The following is a 20712-nucleotide window of genomic DNA, read 5'->3' on the forward strand; positions in this document are numbered from 1 at the left end:
TATAGGCAAGCTTCATGAACAGGCATAAGGACTGTGCACAAGCATCATTCTGTGTTTTACGCAGTGACCGCTCCATGTAAATTATAGAAACAGGTCAGGGGGTAGGACCTCCTACCTGACACTCCAGGCTAACAGCTCACAACCTACAACCATGTCCCTTCTCCACGTTTGTATTTGTGGCTGTTTTGTGCTCAGGTTCCACTCTGCAGGCTTGAAATGTTCTTCTCATTCACCTACAGCCAGGCTTCCTACATTGGGAAGACATTGGTGGGAAAAACATTGTGACTATGAGAAACAGCAAACACATCATACTTGGTTAGCATTCCTGGAGGATTTTGGAAATTATATGTGTGTGTGTATATATATATATATAAAGACATAAAAAGTAAGGGATTAGTTCTATTTGATTATTTTGCTTTTTTTTCCTTAACTAGTTATCAAATGTCATCCATGTTATTTTCTCTAGAATGAATTTCCTGTGCAGAAATTAAAAATATGTCTAAAACCACAAAGCTTTATTTGAATTGAGAAAACCCTTCTTTGCCATGAAGGAAAGAAATAAAATGATCTTCAGACAACTGTGTGAGCTGGACTATGCTAACAAGAGACAGACAGATGTTTATTTAGCAAGACTTTTTCCACTTCTCATTTGGTAACTACTGTCTTAGTTTTCTCCAACTACACTGTCAAGAGGTGAAAAAAGGAAACAGGTCCCAGGATGTTTGACTTAAATTTCCCATGATTTATACAACTAAATAAAGAAACATTTCACAATTTCATAGGTTAGGGTTGGATAAAGACAGGAATTTACGTAAATCCATATATAAGATCCCATCTCTCTGAATCATGAAAATTTCGTCCTGAAGAGGAGACAAGAAAAGCTTGAAGTCAGTACTGTCAGTACAGAAAATCTGCAGAAAGCTGTAGCTTCAAAATGTACTTTTAGTCCAGTATTTCAGTAGCTTCAACAATATCTTCCCAACAGAAAACCACACATGCATAAAAGAGCTGGAGGCCCAGCAATAATAAGGCTTGAATATTACATTTTCAATTCACTGAAAGAGGATTTGTCCAATTCTACCTCAGTGGAGGTATGCGTCCATTGCCTGGTCTTGCCTCAAGCACCACATTTTTACACTGTTAATGCCACTAAGAAACTAAGTTGTTACTTATATTATTTTATCGAAGAGCTGCAGTTCTGCATTCTGTGCACTGTGCTGCACACTCTTCGTAGAAACACAAAACTAGCCTAGTCTGAGAGAGGAAAGGTTGTATCATGCAACTGATGCTCCTTGGACACCAGATCCCATCTGTACGCTGCCATCTCTGCACCTGGATGAAGCTATTTATGACCTTTTTGTAAATCCATTATCATAGAATCATAGAGTCATAGAATGCTTAAGATTAAAAGGGACTTGTGATTGTCTAACCCTCGTTCCTCCCCACCTTCTCCCCAAAACGTGCTTTCCCCACGCCAATAGGTGATGACCAATTAATTTTGTCATCTGGGTAATGTCTGAGAAGGAAGGAAACAGAAGGCTTCAGCAGTGCAGCTGCATTGGTCTTTGAAAGGTATTGAGCACTATTTGCAGATGGCTAAGGGCGATAAGAGTCAAAATGTTTTGCAAACCATGAATGCCATAGGAGCTAGGATTTTGTCACTCGTAAGCTCTGCAGGAGGGAACGAAAGAACACCTTAACCCTGGTGAGACTCTCTGAGCCAGCCTTATTTGCCTGGGCTTCACTGAGTATCCTATCTTAAACAGACTGGGCATGACTTCAAGTTAGCTTGGTTTTAGCCTCTGAGAATAAATAAATCACAGCCCAGAAAAAGCTTAGCAGTGACTCTCACCACTGGCAAGTCAGAATCAAGCAGTTATGTAGTACTCCCATTCTCTCCTTGTTAACAGCCTCTGGAAGATTCACACTGAGACAAGTCATACAGCTGTATAAGGAGTAAATCTCCAACCAAGGAAACAGTAATACAAAATGTAGTGTTTGGCATTATGTTGTTCTGCAGATGTTAGTGAGGACCGGTTAAGATTCTGGGAGCAGCCACTTTTGACGGAAGTCTTCTAGCAAATCCAGAGCATGCAGGCACAAACGTGAGAAGGCAGGTGCCTTGGGCAGGGCACATGCTCTGAGCTGCTCGACTGCCGAGCCAGGCTCTCTGGAGGAGGCGGAGAAGGGAGAGAAGCAAGTTTGGGATGTGCTCAGACAGAAAATTCAAGTCCCGTGCCCAGCTGGGTGGCTGTGTGTCACATCGTGTCCCTCCCTGACGATGCATCCGGCCTCTCTGCACAATCAGCTTCTGCATAACATGCATCAGGAACACAGAAAATACTGATGACTAACACTTGCCGCTCACACCCCAGTGTTTTCAGCAGGACTGCCTTTTCCGGATTTTTACCTCGCGTCCCCAAGTTTAAGAGGGAATTTATTTTGATCATGCTGTGTGTTTTTTTTTTCTTATTTAGCATTTGATCTTTTTGATAGAAGGCAGCATTTGGTCTCCAGCAGGCAGTTTTAGGACAGTTGAAGTACTGCCTTAGTGAACTGCTTACATCACACAAAAAGCCACTTTGAGTCATGACTGATTTCAGATCCTCCCTACCAAATATTTCTGATGCAGGGTTCAGCCTTGTTCCCGTAGACACAGAGAATTGTAATATATGCCCATATTTCCTTACAGCTTGCCCAAACCAGAGGACAAACCTAGCAGGCACACTAAGGCACACATTACCTGACTTCCAACATCTCTCTGCAGTTCATTATGTGACTGTGCCTAGCACAGAAAGACCAGAGGAACCAACCTTCTTCCTGTAATTGTGCCTTCCATGAAGACCTCTCTTTTTGTCTCCAATTTTCACAAGAAAACTCTACAGGACAAACTTTAGTCTGCACTTTCCTGCCAACACCAAAACTTTACCTTCTTATGTTTTTTTCTCTATATATTCTATCACCTTCTGGCATGGGCATGTGAGTATCTTTATAATACCTATATGATCTAAACTAGCTCCCATCTAACATCTGCTGAAGGGTATTTTTCTACACAAGTGCAGCATGCTGGTGCTGTGCATCTTAACCTGTCCTTTGCACTTCTGTTGCCATGCAAATGCCTGATTACAGTAGGTCAAACCTTCACACAGGAAGTTCCATCTCCATGTGAGGAAGAACTTCTTTACTGTGAGGGTGACAGAGCCTTCTCTGGAGATCTTCAAAACGTGCCTGGGTGCAATCCTGTGCTGCGTGCTCCTGCTTGAGGAGTTGGGTTGGACCAGAGGATCTCTAGAGTTCACTTCCAACCTCAACCATTTTGTGATTCTGTGAAACCTCAGGGAAGTCAAAGTGAGAGTACTGTATATAGTGCCTGCCCTATGTGTAGGCTCATTATTGTCTGAATGAAACACGCAAGTATTCTGTTCCTAGGAAACCTTATTCATTGCAAAACACAATCACAGTATGAATAATTAACCTATTTTATTATACCTAGTTTATGGAAAAACACAGTTACAAAGAAAGAAGAAAAAAACCCACAAAGATAAACAAATACCTAGTTCCCATTCATATAAAGACTTTGCTCCTAGGTTAATCCTGAGAGACGGCTCTCCTAGAACTTCTGGCATGTGAGTAAATCTGGCATGCATCTCCCTTGTTTGACAGAATGTTACTTTTATAAATGAAAACTCTTGCTTATGTTACAGCCAGCGTAACATTGATGTGCTCTTAGTGAGTATTTTGCCAGATCAGCACAAGGTGTGTCAAAAAGCTGCCGCTGCAATTAAAAATCATGTCTCCTGGATATTACCTTCTCCTTACTTGCACGGATGGATTCCTTGGATAATAACCATGCCTGTAGTTGTTGGGTATCGATGACTGTGTTTACATATAGTGCTTTACACACACCAAAACAGAACAATTTCTCGGATCCTTGTCATCCTCATCATAGAACCTGCTAGAAAATTCTGTGACCCGCCTCATATACCTAAGTTTCCAATAGAGACATTGTGCACTTGGGCTTTACCTGACTCAACGCAAAGCAGTATATCTCAAGTTAAGAACAGGAATTGTTCTCAGGCTCCCACAATAGAAACACAGCCTGGAAGACTGGCTGATGGAAACATTTTCATCTGTTCAAGTAGAAATCTGTGCAAGTAAAGTGGATCTGAGAGATTGATCCCTTTCCTTATTAAATACATGTTTTCACAGCAATTCAGCTATGCAGTTGTTGTGCACATCTCTGCTTTTCCAAACAGACAGCAAGTGTAACAAGAGCTTTTCAGTGCCATGACATTATTATAATTTGAAACACAGAAATCAGTTCTTCACCCCAGGAACAACATTATACATTACATATACATATACAACAACATTATACAACATTATTGATAGCCTCACAATTCTGGTTGTGTGGCAGACTTTCTATGGAGAAACAATATCACATTCTGTTAAATAAACTCAGACTGCTGTCAGCTAAAGTGCTGCTCACTAGGAGGTTTTTCATTTTGGTATAGAGCAGGCCGTTCCCCTGGCAGGGCTTGTGCTAACAGACGGCCCCTCAAGGATTTCTTCTCCTTATTCTAAGTGCTCTACTGCACATCCCTTATACACTTGGGTATCTGCCATTCTGGACTAAGATTCCTCCTTTCTGAGGGGCAGAGATCCCATCTCACGTCACACAGCAGACTTCAGAAGTGTTATAAGAGTTGCTGCCAAACCTTTCCACAGCTGTGTTGATTTTCTGAGATAATCTTTCTCTGCATGCTCTGCCATGAGCTAGACAAGACAAAAGTTCAAGTACCCAGGTGCCAAGTTGTTCTAGTAGCTCTACCCTTTGTCATTCTCTCTGAACCACTCTGACCCCACAGTATTCAATTTTCTCCCCCTCCCCGTCCTCTTCCACCTAATTTTTCAGAAGAAACTTCCTTTTGAAAAGTGTACCACCATCTCATGGGGCATGGATGAGAATGGTTGTGTGTGTAAAGATCTGTCATGCCTGTCTGGAAAGATCTGTGGCTCCCACAAGGCAGTGAGGTAGAACTCACTCACCCCAGAGAAGTGAGAACAGGGTGACAATACAGCCCTTACCCAAAGCCTCACAAGCTCTCCTGTCTCTCATACCCCCTCCTACATCTGTCAAGTTATGTGAGTTAAAGGCTAGTGACCTTGAATAAAAAGTCCAAGCAAGGATTAGGTGAGCAGTAAGGCTGTGGAGCCCAAATTACCTCATCGGAGAAGGTGGAGCAGCCTGAACTGGCTGCTCCTAAAACCGCTGAAGGAGACCCTTCAGCACCTTTTTTGGGTGTGAAATCCTTGCTGAGATGAGGGATGTTTGCAACTCCCTTCCCTGGACATTTCACAGACTGAACAGGACTTATTACAGTATGCTGGGAAGGGGTATTTTGAAGTTCTGTAAAATTTACTGTGTTGTAAGAAGATTCTGGGATTGTGTGAGATTTACGAAAACCTAAGAATGGCCCTGTCCACCATTGCCATCTCTCAATGTGTTTTCAGTTTCCATTCTATTACTATTGCTCTAAGTTTCCCTCAGACTAGAACTTCAGAAAATAGTTTCATTGCCAATGCTATATCAGGGGAGTCCTACCATGCTTGCCTCCTCTTTCCACCATTGCACTTCAGCAGAGCAACTTCTCAGTCCACACTTCTAAAGAAAGCAAAAACTTGCCTCAGCTCTGCAGGCCAGCCATGGATATGCCTGCTCAATCACACACAAGGGCTGGTTGTTTCTCCAGCCCCTCAAGGACCACGTGGTCACAACCAAATCTCTTTCAGAGCCTTCCTCCAGCGTGTGTTTTAGTTCAAAAAAAAAAGGAGAAACAGGATTTTTCATCCTGATCTTCCTCATGAGAGCAGAGACCAACTAACTCTGTCCCTCAGTCCTATCTTCCTTCGGAGATGTATTTAAACAACCAGCCGGCTGCTCTGAACAACTGTGCAAAATTAAAAGCAAAACAAACACTTCAAGTTCTATACTAAGCCTATAGAAGTAATTAGGAAAGCATAATCAAGATAAAAAGTCTTGCTGAAGATAACTATTTGCATAAATGCTACGAAAGCAAAATGAAAATTATAGATTTTGGAGCACTGAATTTGTTCTAGAGATAGAGAAACAAACTAAACAGCCACCACCGAGCTTACAACTCTTACAACTGAAGATTTGATCATATTTTGTCTCTAGACAAAAAGCCAACAGCTATTTGGGACTAGCTTTGTTAGTTTCATAACAATTTAAGAATAAAGGTGCAATGGCTTGAGGCTGGAATAGCCTCACTCTGCTCTACAATTCCCTTTTCACATTGTATTTAGTCAAAGGATTACAAGACCATTGCAAAAATAATAATAAGAAGAAAGTTTTTCAGCTTCAATTGGAAACGCAGCACAAACTGTGCTGACCTTTTCCAGACAATTACATAGAGCAGTAACGATAAGCAGTAGGGTTCCCTATTAAAATATAACCCACGGCTTTTGTCTGTGCGTGTGCTTTCCTTTTGGCCCTCAGCTATTGGCTAAGCTGAAAGAAAAATCATGAAGAAAAACGCAGATATGATAAATTCCAAGAGAAATTAACTTCCAAATATGAACGACAACCATAACTGCAGCTGGATCCAGCATTTTCTTAATTCACCAGGGATGGTCTGTGGCATCTTTTTTTCCTTTACACTCAGCTCAAACTAGCCACGCTGTTAAAATCCCGTTAAACTGTTTCATGAGTCATCGGCCTCTCTGCTCTGTGTGCTTTGCTGGCAGTTTCCTTTATCTGAGGGTGGGGAATGTAATTTGTACAAGACCTTTCTGGCAGGGCGCATGTGCCGTACCCAAGTGACTGTTCTCTACAATAGCTGAAACCCGCCGAAGATCTCAAACAGGAAACGGCCTCAAATGAAACACAGAGCCGAGCTGAGGAAGGCCCTGTGGAGAGAGGGCCCTATGGTGGGCCCTATGTTGTAGCTTCGCTGCGATCCAAGTGCTCAGGACCGGGCCTGCTGCAGGACCTGCTCCTCTTGCCTCGCTCTCCCCTGAGTGGAAGTAACCGAGCAGGCCTTTGGTTGCATCCTTTTTAACACAGACAGTTGTAGTTCCATTTTAGCAAAGAAAGTAACTAAATATAGCATTTACTGTTCTCTTGCTGGATCACTGATACCAGTGATTACAGCTGGGAAATAAGTTGTTTTGGGGTTTTGTTAGCAAAGAGCACCTTTCTGGAGAAGGGCTATTGCAGCTACTTTCAGACCCGCGGAGAGCAGATTTCAGTCCTCTGCTATTCCCCTTGACTTTTCCAGCCAGAGCAGGCATTTCTGAGACCTTCCTGAAGCTATGGGAACAGCAACACAAATAAGTGTGGGTTTTGTGCTTTTTTTTCCCCCTTGAAAAGAGGCATGGAGATATGATGAGTTCAAATGCATATTCATACACAAACACATCTGCCTGTCCTTGAAAAAAACATGTCCTGCTTCAGCTTCTGAAAAAATACACTCTCTGAGGATGTGTAGTTAATGATTTTCTTCTGCACTTTAATTCTTAACTGAGGCAGTGTTTTTTAGCTCTTAAACAGCTCCACCCAAAGCTAATGCTGCTGAGTAAAACAAGCCAGATGCGTTTGCCTAACACTGAGCAAATGCTGTTTTTCACCTTCCCCTGTGATAAGCCAGAGCATTTGCACAGGAATGTAAACATAAACTTCTGTTTTTTCTGATCCTAAGTGTTATTAGCTGCATTAAAAAAAAATCCTGTATCAGATCAGTTGTGTGTAGAGGCTATAAATTTTATATTTCTGTGTACAAGTTATAACTTTTTATACCTGTAAAATCCTTTGATATCATTATTAAGTGGACTCACTGCAGAAAAGTTGCTAACAGGGAAAAAGGCAATTATGCTACACTGTGATTTACTATGGTAAGTAAAATATGTCTGAAATCCCACAGGAACTGGGAATATGCTAACTGAGGAAACAGTAGGCTACAATACCATTAATTTTGCAAACATACTCTAAACATTTTCTAAAATAAATGCTGCTAATCATGTGAGCATCTTCAAGAGTTTGATTTAAAGTTGCATAAAATGTTATTTGTAAATAGCAGTGCAGAGACATGGGCAAGAACAGCACAAACAAGACATTCAGCTTTTGCCAAGTTAGCCATTAAAGCCTGACAATAAAACAGCAGAACTGATGTGCTGAGCCGATGTTTTCTTTAAATCCCATTGTGTAGAGTTAAAAAGTTCACTGCAGAAGCGCTGGGCCAGAACAGAACTTGTCAGCTCCGATGCATGTTTTTCTGCTACTTCACACACCTGATGCCTTCTCTCCTGCCCAGCATTATTTTTGAAGTTTATGGTTCATTCCTGTAAGAATGCAGCAGAGAAGAATATTGTGGTCCTGAAGGCATTTCAGAAAAGGGTAAGACAGTAAGGAAGTGCTGCGCTTGCACCTGCATCATCTCAGCGCTGCCTCCTGTAACATGAAAGAGGAAGCAGGCGATCTATCCTGGAGAGCGGCTGATTTGAGGTGATACTTGATGCCTCTTTTGTGTGAAGCAAAATCTCTAAACATCAAGGTTTTGTGTTCTTGGGTTTTTTTGTTTGTTTGTTTGCTTGCCTGCTTGCTTGTTTGTCCTGTTTTTTAATATCAAAGATATAAGACGTCCTGAAACCCTGATTTTCTGGTGGTGTCAGTTTTGACAAGACTAGTTTGATTATAAAAGGAGAGCTGATCCCACATAGTCCCACTAACTCACAAAATATTCACACGGGCTAAGTGCAGCTTTCTTTGCTAGAACTCATGCTAGCCAGATGCATCTGGAGGGAAAGGAAGGAGGAGGCAAGTATGTGCGACTCAAAAGACAGAAGTCAGCAGGTAATAAGCAGAGAGAAAAAAGTTAGATTTTTTTGCAATTTTATACCTCTAAACATACTATACCTCTGACATACCCATAAATAAAGTCAACTAGAAATGGGGATAGTTTATAATAAATATATCTAATAAAAATGACCTAGACAACTCCGTAAACTTTACCTCTCCTCTGAGATTTGATCAAAGCATTTCAATACGATGAGTTCCTCTTTCTTAACTGCTTTTCAAATGCTGAAGGCTGCCACTTGCTGCCACATCAAAACTGGAACCGAGGCACCACGAACCATATTAATTATTAGGGTAAGCCTGCTTTTGCATGAGCTATGAGAGTTGCTGCATAGACAGTAATGATGCAAGGACTTGATCGATATATTCATTCTTTTGATCTGTTCTCCACATCAGATACCACTGTGTAGTTTATCTTCTTCCAAGTCTCGGCCTCAGCTTCCCACAGAAACTTAAACACACGCATAGATTTTTACAGACTATTTAAACACACATAGGTTTCTGCAGACTATTTGTATGTCCAAAGATATATTCCAGTAGTATCTGGGCCTTTACTCTCCTTAACCAGTTGTCACTGCTCTTCCTAAATAGATGATCTTACTCTCAGGAGTCATCATGGTTTAATGAAAAGGGTTTTTTAAAATATACTCATGAATTTATTCCCTCTTCCCTACTCTCTGAAACAATGTGAAGTGCTCTCAGCTCAAAGACTCATGGTTGCTCATCACAAAAATCTCTTTACATGGAGTGGGAGGAATGGTCTCCATGTGAGTCTTATCTCAATGTGGGCTCCTCCACACTATCATATATAGCAAGGGGTGCTTGAAATGAAGGACACGGTGAATTTCTTTGCTCGCTCCTGGCTAGAGCTCTCAGCAAACAGGCTCCCCAGATACAGAAGAAGGAAATAAGGCAACAAAACAGGACAGTATTCAGTGAAAAGATGGTGCAGCAACAATGTGAAAAGCAAGCAGTAATAGCTTTGAGATATTGAAACTGGTAATCACAACAGCCAGATATGGAAATCTGGCCCTTTCAGGACAACTGAGACCTCACTCCAATCCTTCTCTACTCCTCCTCCTCTCCCCATCCCCCTCTCTTCCCCACTCCATCACAGAAAAAAAGCAGAAAGGATAATTTATCTCATTTATCGTTTCGGATTGATAGCACTCTGGACATGTAGGGGAAAAAAAATGAACTGTGAAAATCAATGACACCAAAGAATGAATGTGGGAATGACAAATGCACAAGGTATTTTCCTCAACTGACGCTTGCTTTCCACATTTTTTAAATTCCATGGAGAAGTTATTCACTGGGAGCATTTCCAAGACAGGTACAGTTATGCCCGTCTGTTTTATGAACTCAGATTGAACATTTTCAAATAGAAAACACTGCACTGTCTGACATAACATTTCCTACACTAGACAGACAGGAAAAGTGGGTGTTCCAGCTCTGTGATTTGTATTTCACATACGTACTATGTCTCTTCTTTCTATGATACTTCTTTTTTTTTTTTTTTTTTTTTTTTAAAAAAAAGGATGCTTAATTTTGTGAGGCAAAAAAAGCTTTCATCAATCAGGACTATTACAGGTTTACTTTAGTAAGCTGCAGACAAGTTCTCTATTTTTTCCTCAAAATAATAAGAGAAAAATATTAGAAGAAAAGCACGCAAAAATGTGATTTTACTCGCTCAGGGTTATAGTGCAGACCTGCCCCTAAAGATACCAGCAATAGCAACAAGATTACAAAGAAAATGCTTTAGCAACAAAATTACATAGAAAAGAAACAAATGCTTATTCATAACATGCCCTTCAAGGAAATGAAATAACATAACAGAACTTGGATTATTTAGGGTTATCAAGTCCATTTCTGAGAACTGGGAGAAAATTCTTTCCTTCTTAGTGTATATCAGAAAAAAAATAAAAAGGGAAAAAAAAAACCTTCCTTCTTTCCCCTGGCTTTAGATTATCAGCTTAAAAAAAAATAAATCCAAGGATGACACAGCTGACTAGCTTGTGAAATATGTCCCCACTCACTGTAAATTGATAGGGAGTTATTTAAACTTTTGATTTTTTCTCAGCTGGACTATAGCATCAGTATCAGGAACTCCTCAAATTCCTGCTGTCCTCCACTTGGACAGTTACTTCTCCTCTGTCGCGCTCTGCCAGACCTGGACTGGGAGCTGCATGGGAAGCAGGTAACATTTGTCTTACAGGAACCAAACTCAGGAAATTGACTTTGTGCCCCAGCAAAGTGCATGAGTACATCCAAGCATCTCAGGGGGATGATTCAAAGCAAAAAAAAAAAAAAAAAAAAAAAAAAAAAGAAAAAAAGAAAAAGAAAAAGAAAAAAAAAAAAGCTGCATAGGCTGAGCAGGGAGCCTTGAGGGTGAGAAAAAGGCAGCACTGAGCACAAAAAGAGACTCATCCGCTCTCACACGGGGGAAGAAACTACAGGAAAGATCCTAAACCAGGAAATCTATTCCATTGCTGGAACTGAGCAAGGTTTTTGAAAGGGAAATGGTTGCCCACCCACCTTCCTATTTGCCCTATGGTTAGGACACTTGCCCGTTGGTGTTCATTTGTTCCTGAGATCATGCACGACTAGCTAAGATTTCAGTTCTCCGCGTGCAAAAGGAGATCATTTATGCACCTCTAAGGAGGATCCAAACATCATTCCTGTAAAGAAGGACATTGAAAACTGTGTATGTCAGACCAGAGGATTATCTTATGGATCAGGCTATGAAGCTGGGGGAAGGAAGGTGGTAAGAGGCCTGCAGCGCATTCAAGTGAGCTGGAAATGTAATAACCGTCTTGTTCCCAGCAGAAGAGATCCCAAATGTTAATGAGACACTGAAGGTCTGATTTCTTCTTGTGCTATAGTTAACATGAAGTAGTACTGTTATTACTCTATAGATACATAAATTAATGTTGAGTGCTCCCATACTGCAAGCATTTTGCAAGGTTTTTGATGCTGTGGTTGTTATTTATCTTTATAGCAATGTCTTTTCAAGGCCGGACAGTTTCTGTCTCATGTCACAGGTACCATGACTCAGAGACTTGAGCTTCTTTGGGTCATTGAGACCATAGCCAGACTATGCAAAGTCTGGGACTACTGTCCTTCAACTATTATATGGTGGACGAGAAGCTGACCATGAGGCAGCAGTGTGCCCTCGTGGCCAAGAAGGTCAACGGGATCCTGGGGTGCATTAAGAAGAGCATCTCCAGCAGGTTGAGGGAGGTGATCCTGCCCCTCTACTCAGCCCTGATGAGGCCGCATCTGGAGTATTGTGTCCAGTTCTGGGCTCCACAGTACAAGAGGGATGTGGAGCTGCTGGAGAGAGTCCAGCGCAGGGCTACAAGGATCATCAGGGGCCTGGAACATCTGCCCTATGAGGAGAGGCTGAGGGAGCTGGGCCTGTTCAGCCTGGAGAAGAGAAGGCTGAGAGGGGATCTAATCAGTGTATATAAATACCTCAAGGGAGGGAGTGCAGAGGACGGGGATGGTCTCTTTTCACTGGTGGCCACTGACAGAACTAGAGGAAATGGCCGGAAACTGAAGCATCAAAAGCTCCACAGGAACTTAAGGAAAAATTTCTTAACAGTGAGGGTGACAGAGCACTGGAACAGGCTGCCCAGACGTTGTGGAGTCTCCTTCTCTGGAGATCTTCAAAACCCGCTTGGACGCAGTCCTGTGCCACGTGCTCTAGGTGACCCTGCATGTGCAGGGGGGTTGGAGGTCCCTTCCAACCTTAAGCATTCTATGATTCTATGATGCTATTGCTGGGCCTGATGCAGCAGGCAAAAAGCTTTCAAAAGCTTTAAAACTAAGTGAGACAGCAAGCAGTACGAGTTATAGCATGTATCCTAGAGCATCTCCTGCTTGTATTCTACTACATACAATTCCAATAACTTATGCTTGTCTAGGACAAGTGAAGTGCCAGAAGCATTTTCCATAACTTTTTAATGAAGGATTCCTACAAGGAGATTTAAAAGAGAAACACAGAGATGTTTTTATTATATCAGCATAGCTCAAAAGATTTTGCTCTAATGTGATGCATCTAGCATGCATACACAAAAATCATTAAGAACAAAATACCTTCACAAACAGCTGCTAAATTTACACCCTGTTTGTGAGATCTGCTAAGCTCTCTCAAGAATTCAGCTACACCCTTATTGTCTTCATGGTATTTGCCAGTTATGTAATCTGTGCTATGTAACAGAGGTGGAGATGTAGAAGGCAGCAATCCATGGAAGAAAAAGTAGTTTTCATTAAACCTTGGCTTTTTCTCTTCTGATCTGACCTAGGCCTCTAGCAAAGCACATAACCCAAAACTGTCTCATTGGCTCGGCCATGGAAATTCCTGAATCATGATGGTCTTATAGTTCATCCAATTCTGCATTGGATTAACTCACCTTCAAGGCACCCGGTCTGTTTCGTGCCCTTGGTAGGGGTCACGGTGGCACGCGCTGCAGCTGGTTTCTGCAGGATTGCTGGGAAGGAAAGCGTGAGCTAGAAGCAGTGATTACTCAGCGCTGAATTCCCACGGCAAGGAAAGGAAGGGGTTGCCACGGAATGGGATGTATGACCGCTTCACTCAATTTTGACAGGAAAGAAACTTCTGGGAAGCTCGATTCCAGAACAATGAGACACGCACATTCAAGCTTGTATGAAAGAAAAGAGAAAACTTTCACATTTTTTTTTTTACCTCTTAGGCAACATCTATATTGGGAATATAACAATCAACACAGTGCGGCTGAAAAAAAAAGGCCCTTTAACTTGCTTTGTTTCATGTGAACATAATAAGTTGCAAAAATGAGTTATTTTTCCTTAGAAGCAAAAATAAATATATATGTATATAAAAACAAACAGAAATGTTAAGTAGGATACATTCAGATAATACAGGAAAGGACAACAGTACTTGAATGACTAAATATATGCTCACATGTTCCTGTTTTATGGAATAAAACACCCCTGGTGTATGCCAATCATATTGACTCAGTTTCAGAAGGATTCAGCTTCTTGAACAAATAGCAGAAACTCAGTGTAGCATTTACCTTGTTAAGGGTGTGTTTAGTCAGTTTTTCTCATTCATTCTTCTGTATTTAAAGAGTGGGAACAAATAGAATTTAACATCAGGGAAAAGAACAAACAAAATCATCATTAAGTTATCATCTTAAAATGGACTTATTTTGTTCTTACAAGTAAAAAAATATTGGATGTCACTAGTTTTTCAAAAGGACGACACACTCCATTACAGCAAACTTCACTTTGCCAGAAATAGAGAAAATTTATTCTAGATTTTCTTTTCAGTAAGTCAAATAAATATGTACATTAAAACACAGGAAAATTAAAATATTCAAAATAAAGTTTAACAATGAAACATATAGAGAAGGAAACAGAGGTTTCATGTAGTTAATCATGGAACATGAATCTCAGCAGTTCAAAAAACTACAAATTACAAAATACAAATGTAACAGCTAGTATAAAATTGCCATACTGCTAAAGGAGTCAAGAGGACTGTATGAGTTCATGTCAGCTGAAGAACTGCATTTCTTTCTTGGGACACATCTACACAACGGCACAGCACAGCTTATAAGGATCTTCAAAAAGAGCTCTGTAAAAGCAATTGTACTTGATAAGTATGCACAGCTCTGCACTGCTAACCATACATCATGAAAAGAAATTCTTATAAAGAGCTAAAAAAAAAAAAAAAATAAAAAAACGCTCAGTTTCCTAGACCATACTAAAGAAACTAGTTTACTGAAACAGAAATAAATCAATAAAGTATGCAAACCTAACAGAAGTTTTAATACATCACAGTATGAAAAAAATCAATTGTTCCACCAGAAAAGGAACTCAAAATATACAAAATAATAATAATAAAAATATTTAATACACCTAGCCTAAAAATACCCTAGCAAACAAGTCTTTCTACTCCAGCATTGCTAGATCTTCCAGATGAACTGTTAAAATACACTAAGAAAGCCATCTCTTACTTAAAAGTCAACCCCCTAAATGATGGGTAGGTATTAGGGTAGGTATTATCTACTCATAATAAAAGGCTACTATTTCCAATTATCCTGGTGTGTTACAGTTGCAAGTATTAAAGAAGAGAACATCTAAGAGAAGAGAGAGAAATAGTAAAGAATAGGTTGCTCAGAAAGCTGCAGGAACAGCAAATGCAGTTAGTTCCTAAAGATCTAAGGTTTAAGACACTTAGAATTAGCAGTGAGTGTCTATACTTACAGATATTCAGATTAATAAGATTAAATAGCCTGTGTATCACTGCTGAAAATCTGTTCAATATCCTTTTCAATATCCTTCCTATATTCTACTGATATATACATAAAATAGAGCTGGTATTTCATGTGACTTAGGAAAAACATGTTAAGGGCTGTAGCTGAGGTCTCTATTTGCTTGAAACACTTACCTAGAGAACAAAATATCCCTTTCATTAAAATAATGACAAAGAAGTGCTTTTTTTTTTTAAATAACAGATTATTTCATTAATCAGTAAACTGTGTGTCCTTTTATGAAATTAAACTCTTGAATAATACTCCTATCATATGTAGGCTTTTTTCCCCATCAGCTCTTCAAGTGTAGATTAATATGCAAAGAACGAGTTATAAAGTCATACCAATTTTGTGAGAAAAAAATATCCTAAACTTCGATCATGGAAAGATTTTTGAATAGTTTATAGCTACAGGACGTGCAGTAAAAGCACAACTGGACTTTGCAGAGGTTGTCTGGTATATCCATATTTCCTGCTAAACTCTTTCCTTATAAGATCTTTGTTATCTAGCTCTACTGCACTGCTGTAGAGGAATCCAATTTGTTTTCTTAGGAAGAAGAGACCCTCAAGCTGCAGCGTGTTAATGTCCATAACCGGGAAAAACAAAAGCCATCAGAAAATACTACACACGCAGGAGGCAGGAAAAGCAGCATAGGAGATGCTGAGGTTTGGTTAAGACTCTAGTCAACCCTGCGTATAGTCCCAGAGCTGGTAATAATACTGATGCTTGATGTAGTTTTTATAATCTTCAACCAAGGATACATTAAGGTTAACTATGTTTGTAGTAAGTTTTATATTTCATTCTTCAAAACAAAACAAAATCCAAAAAAAACCCCAAAAAGAAAAAACAACCCAAAACAACAACACAAATTCACAGGTGAATTCACAGGTGCCAAATCCAGGTGAACAGCACAAGCCAAAAAAAAAAAAAAAAAAGACAAAGTAAATTCCAGGGTTATTTTCCCCTTCCATATTCCTACAAATTTTGCCACTGTAAGGCGTACGCCTCAAAGCTTTTTACCATTGACATGAACAACACCTTTCTTTCTTTCTAAATACTGTCTTGCCCATCTGCTTCTCTAACTAATGGTTGTGGCCCTCTTTCCCCAAAAGCTCTCCTTAGGTAACAAGCAGAGCAGCAAGGTTACCTGCTCCATACACACACATACTCACACTCATCGTATCTGATGAGTTATGTTTTTTTCCGGAAACAATGAGAGCTCAAAAGCAAAAGGAGCAAGAAGTTATGTTGAGCAGAGACAGGAAATGGTTACAAGAATCTTACTTAAAAAGAGCAATAGGAGGAAACAGAGGAAAGGAGCATTTATCTTTATAGCTTTCCTCAAGCTGCTCACATCTTTTCAGTTTGTTGAAGTCTGGGTAGTTTCTTCCAGATTTACAACTTCCACCTTTTATTGTACTTGTACAACCGTTGTTGTATAAATTGTACTTTTCATAGGGCCAAACCATATACAATTTTCATGTCTCTTAAGGATGCTGTTCTTTAAAAATGAGATAACCTGTGACTTCCAAGGCATCTTTCCTTCCAAGGCATCTTCAGATCAAGCAACTGTCTGAGCTGTTTGCAAAGGCTAAGGGTAGGAGACAAACAGAGAGAAATAAGTGCTGGGATAACCAATGGAAGCCAAGTAGGGCAAAAACTGCTACTATTATTGGAAGAAGTAAATCCCAGACAGTGAATATTATTCACACAACCAGATGACCATCTGAATTACTAATAAATACACTACATATACTAAATTATTCTTATTTTTACAGATAAGCTGTCTTTATGTATGAAATGACAAACTGTGTGTGTAGGGGGTTAATCAAGATTCCAGACCTAGAGTAGGGAGCTACTGTGAATAGCGAAACTCATTTTCACAAGTTGTCTGTGAAATCTTTACATTAGAAAATTATTAGCAAGAAACTAGTAAAACTGAAAAAAAAACATTTGATATTCACAACGCAGACATTTTACTAGCCATATGGCAGGTAGTGCTAGCAAACAATGATGGTGTCTCAAGGATGAACCCAAGTAGAAGCCACTAGGAAAGAGCAAGAGATGAAGGGCAGGAGATAAAGAAAAGAAGGGCAATTATCTGCTATTCGCCTTAACGGGGGTTGCTTTTGCCTTCCCTGAAGATGTGTTTGACAATGACCAACTACGGAAGCAGGATGCTGCAGAGGTCTCACTTGACATTGTCATTCCAATGAGGTATCTACAAGCTTCTTGGTAGTCAGGTCATCCTGAAGAAAAGAGTGCAGGTGCTAGAAAGTGGTAGAATAAAGAGCACAGCACATCGGGAGAAGAAATTATTTTCTTTTTGTCAACATAGCAACTCCTTGGAAGATAATTAGCAGCCGTTATAAATACTCTGTTAAAGGAATCCTTTGAGCGACATTCATAATTTCCTGTGAATGAAAAGGTAACAGTAATGAATAGATATGTACTGCTGGGCTACACAATGCATGTGCACATATTTAATCTTGTATCTTCATCTCTGGCCTTGGAGCCCAGAGGAAAAAAAAAAAAAAAAAAAAAAAGGATGCTTCTAACAACAGCTTAATAATGATTCCATGAACATCAACGACTGGGAAAGCCACCTATTCAGTGGTCAAGGTCAGACACAACTGTCTGCTGTCATCAGCGGGCTCTGCAGTACCATTTCTGCAAAACCCTGATATTTGAAAGGAAAAGTTTTCCCCTAACTTAACACTCGGCCGTAATAAATACTTGCCGTAATAAAACTCCGTATTGCCAAAGGTTAGACCTGATAATTACTTGGCCGTGAACTGCCCAGGAGGAATAAACCTTGCCACCGCTTTACGAGCCGGCGGCAGTGACTCAGTGACTTCCCTTCGCAGGCGGCAAATCCCTACAGACGCCAGCGCAGAGGAACGGACCCCTCTGACTAACGGGAAGCAACGCGCGAGGCCCCGTACGGCTCCGGCCCCGCCGCGGGGCCGCCCAGCGCCCGCCACGAGCGCGGAGGCCGCGGGGCGGCGCCCGGGCGGCGCCCGGGGCGGCGGCGGGAAGCGGGGAGGGAGGGAGGGAGGCAGGGCCCGGCCGCGCGGGCAGCACGGAGGCGGCGGGCACGGCCACGGCCATGGCGGCTCGCGCGCTCCTGCTCCTGCTGCCGCTCCTGGCGCTCCTCGCCCGCGCCACAGGTGAGCCGAGCCCGGCAGGGGTTCAGGGGGGGTCCGGGGGGCAGCGCCGAGCCCGGGTGCGCGGGTCGGGTCCGGTCCGGTGCTCGGTGGCGACGCGGCGCCTTCTCCGCTGCGTCTCCCCGTTCTCCCCGTGGCGCAAGGAGGAGGGTCCCGCGCGGTGCCGGCCCCGCTGCCACCTGCCCCGCGGGGACCGCGGGCTGCCCCGCTGGTGGCGGGGGCTGCCCTGCCCGCAGCGCTGCCCCGGCGCCGCTTCCATTTTGGGAAAGAAAACGGCGTTATGGTAAACTTGGGGCTGCCGTTGCTCACTGGCGAGTGCCCTTCCCGTGCCAGCTGCAGTCCGTTCAGGAGCGGGGAAGCTCCAGGGTGAAACGCCCGGGCAGGATTCCCGGGAGCTTCTCGGGCGCCACCGTGTTTGAATGGGCCGGTTTGCCACCACCGTGGGGAGAACGGGGTGCGTGTGAGAGCGGGCTGGTGTTCGGTGTGCGGAGAGGTGCCGGCTCGGGAGGGAGCCCTCCTTCGAAGAAAAGTAGCTCCCACTACTGCTTTATTATTATTATTATTATTTATTGTCTTATTCAGGACAATTAGCTTATGCAGGCAATTAGCTTGCGGCTGGGCTCCTGAGTTTGGAATACGCAATGCAAACTTCTTGTCATAACTTTTCTCTTTATTTCTAGGAAACGCCTTTTTATTTATTGGTTTATTTGTGCTTCTTTGTTAGTAAGTACGTTTAATGCTATACCAAGGGTATTTTTTTTTGCCAGGTGCTTTGCAAAGGTGACTTTTCAAATATTAAAAACTGTGTTTCTCTTCCTTGTGGAGGAAAGGAAACCAAAAATATACCAGTCCCTACGCCCTTGCAGCGAGGTGTAGAGAACTGTGCCATGCCAGATAGATAACATGGTTTGCCTTCAAGCCTGTTGGAACCGAGTTACCCTCCTATAGCCTTGCTGCAGTCTTAATTGCTGGTTGCCATCTGAACTCCTGGAGAAAACAGTAAAATTTTACAATAACTGCCTAGAAATCTGGCAGATGATTCATACTCCTGTACTTGAGATATCAGATTACTCCTTATTTTTGAAAATTTGCTCCTCTCTTTCTGTAAACATTCCTCACAGTCTTGGGCATGAAGACCTTTGGTGTAATGGTCTTAAGACAGGGAGGTATTTGGGGTCATGCAAATTTAGGCTTTCTAAGATAACCGCTTATAGTTTTTTGAGGTGAACTCCTTGTGTCCGTATGTCCTGCTTCATTGGAGGAAAAGTGTACCAAGCCTGCCTTGAATCTTGGTGTTCGCCCTTCTGAAGAAAAGGATGCTAAATTTTTAAAAGATAGATTTTTAATAAGTTGCTTAACCTACCTGACTAGTGGCTAATGTCCGGAATGTGAACTGAATAGATGAGTTAATAAGTTAAAATGCTTTTCTTCATACAAAAGGAAGACTGCAAGAACTGCTGAGGCTGTCAGTCTGGCGAGGGTGGGGCGGTTTCAGGCAGCTTCAGTTTTGTGCTGCTTCAGTCTTCGGTTAAAATACAGGCAAAATCTGAACTGCGTGCTCTGGAGGCTTATATGTCACTGCTCGAAGGCTGTCGGCAATCTATTTCAACAAGTTGCTGTGAAAATTAAGGATTTTCCTGCACAGCTGTTGTGTAACTGCTTGGGCTTGAGCAGGCATCCAGTTTCCCTGGGGCCGCTGGCTCTCGCAGATAAAGCATGTGTGCCTGTGGCCTTGCCATGGACTTTTATTATCCCAAACACTTGAAAACTGTGTCTGCGTTAAAACAACACGCAGAGTGTCGTGGGGGATCTGAATGCGCTGTTGAGCAATGGCAAACTCTGCTGTTTGGGCTTGCCTAAAGGAAGAGCTTGCAGTTTTAACCTTGCAGCTGCTGTTTTCAGTATCTGCTGGGTATGAGCTCAGCAAGTTGGGGTAAACTGGGATTTAGGTGTCCATGGGGCTGAATCCAGAGGAGGGCGGTGAGTTTGGACACTGTGGCTTGAGCTGGGCTAGCAGCTGGTCCCTGCTAAGGAGCGGGATTTTCCCATTTCTCTCCTTTTGTGGTTGGGCTGGTGCCCACCGGACTCACATGAGTCAACTTAAGTCAGCAAATGACTCATGTGGTGCGTTGAATCTCTGCTGCAGTGTCGGAGGGGTGTCGAGGCAGCACGAGGGAGCGGCCGGGCCGAACATCTGCAGTGGAAATGGGGCTTGGAGGGGGAGAGAGGGAAGGAGCCTTCCCACCCTGGCCAGGGGTGAGTCACCACATTGGCTCAGGCACCTTAAATCTGCAACAACACCGGTTTAGCCCAGGACTTAACTTTCAGGCTTTTGTGATTATTATGTCCAGAACCGTACTTTTGGACATCTGTT

The 20712-nt window shown here is 42.0% G+C and overlaps 1 protein-coding gene and 1 long non-coding RNA gene across 4 annotated transcripts in view; one reads left to right on the top strand and one right to left on the bottom strand.

The window, feature by feature from the left end:
• The window catches only part of LOC148595246 (uncharacterized), a 371889-nt gene that overhangs the window by 60222 nt on the left and 290955 nt on the right, over positions 1-20712 (bottom strand). The gene's annotated exons all lie outside the window — the stretch shown is intronic.
• CD99 (CD99 molecule (Xg blood group)) overlaps positions 18261-20712 on the top strand; it is a 28009-nt gene continuing 25557 nt past the window's right edge. For all 3 annotated transcript variants that reach the window (XM_088521846.1, XM_088521847.1, XM_088521848.1), the window contains exon 1: positions 18261-18341. In XM_088521846.1, coding sequence (XP_088377972.1) covers positions 18281-18341 — 61 coding nt within the window. In that variant the 5' untranslated portion in view covers positions 18261-18280. The remainder of the gene's footprint in view (positions 18342-20712) is intronic.

The sequence above is a fragment of the Tinamus guttatus genome, unplaced genomic scaffold (genome assembly GCF_059628265.1).
Source record: "Tinamus guttatus ecotype Peru unplaced genomic scaffold, ASM5962826v1 Tinamus_guttatus_pri_ptg000134l, whole genome shotgun sequence".
Lineage (NCBI taxonomy): Eukaryota > Metazoa > Chordata > Aves > Tinamiformes > Tinamidae > Tinamus > Tinamus guttatus.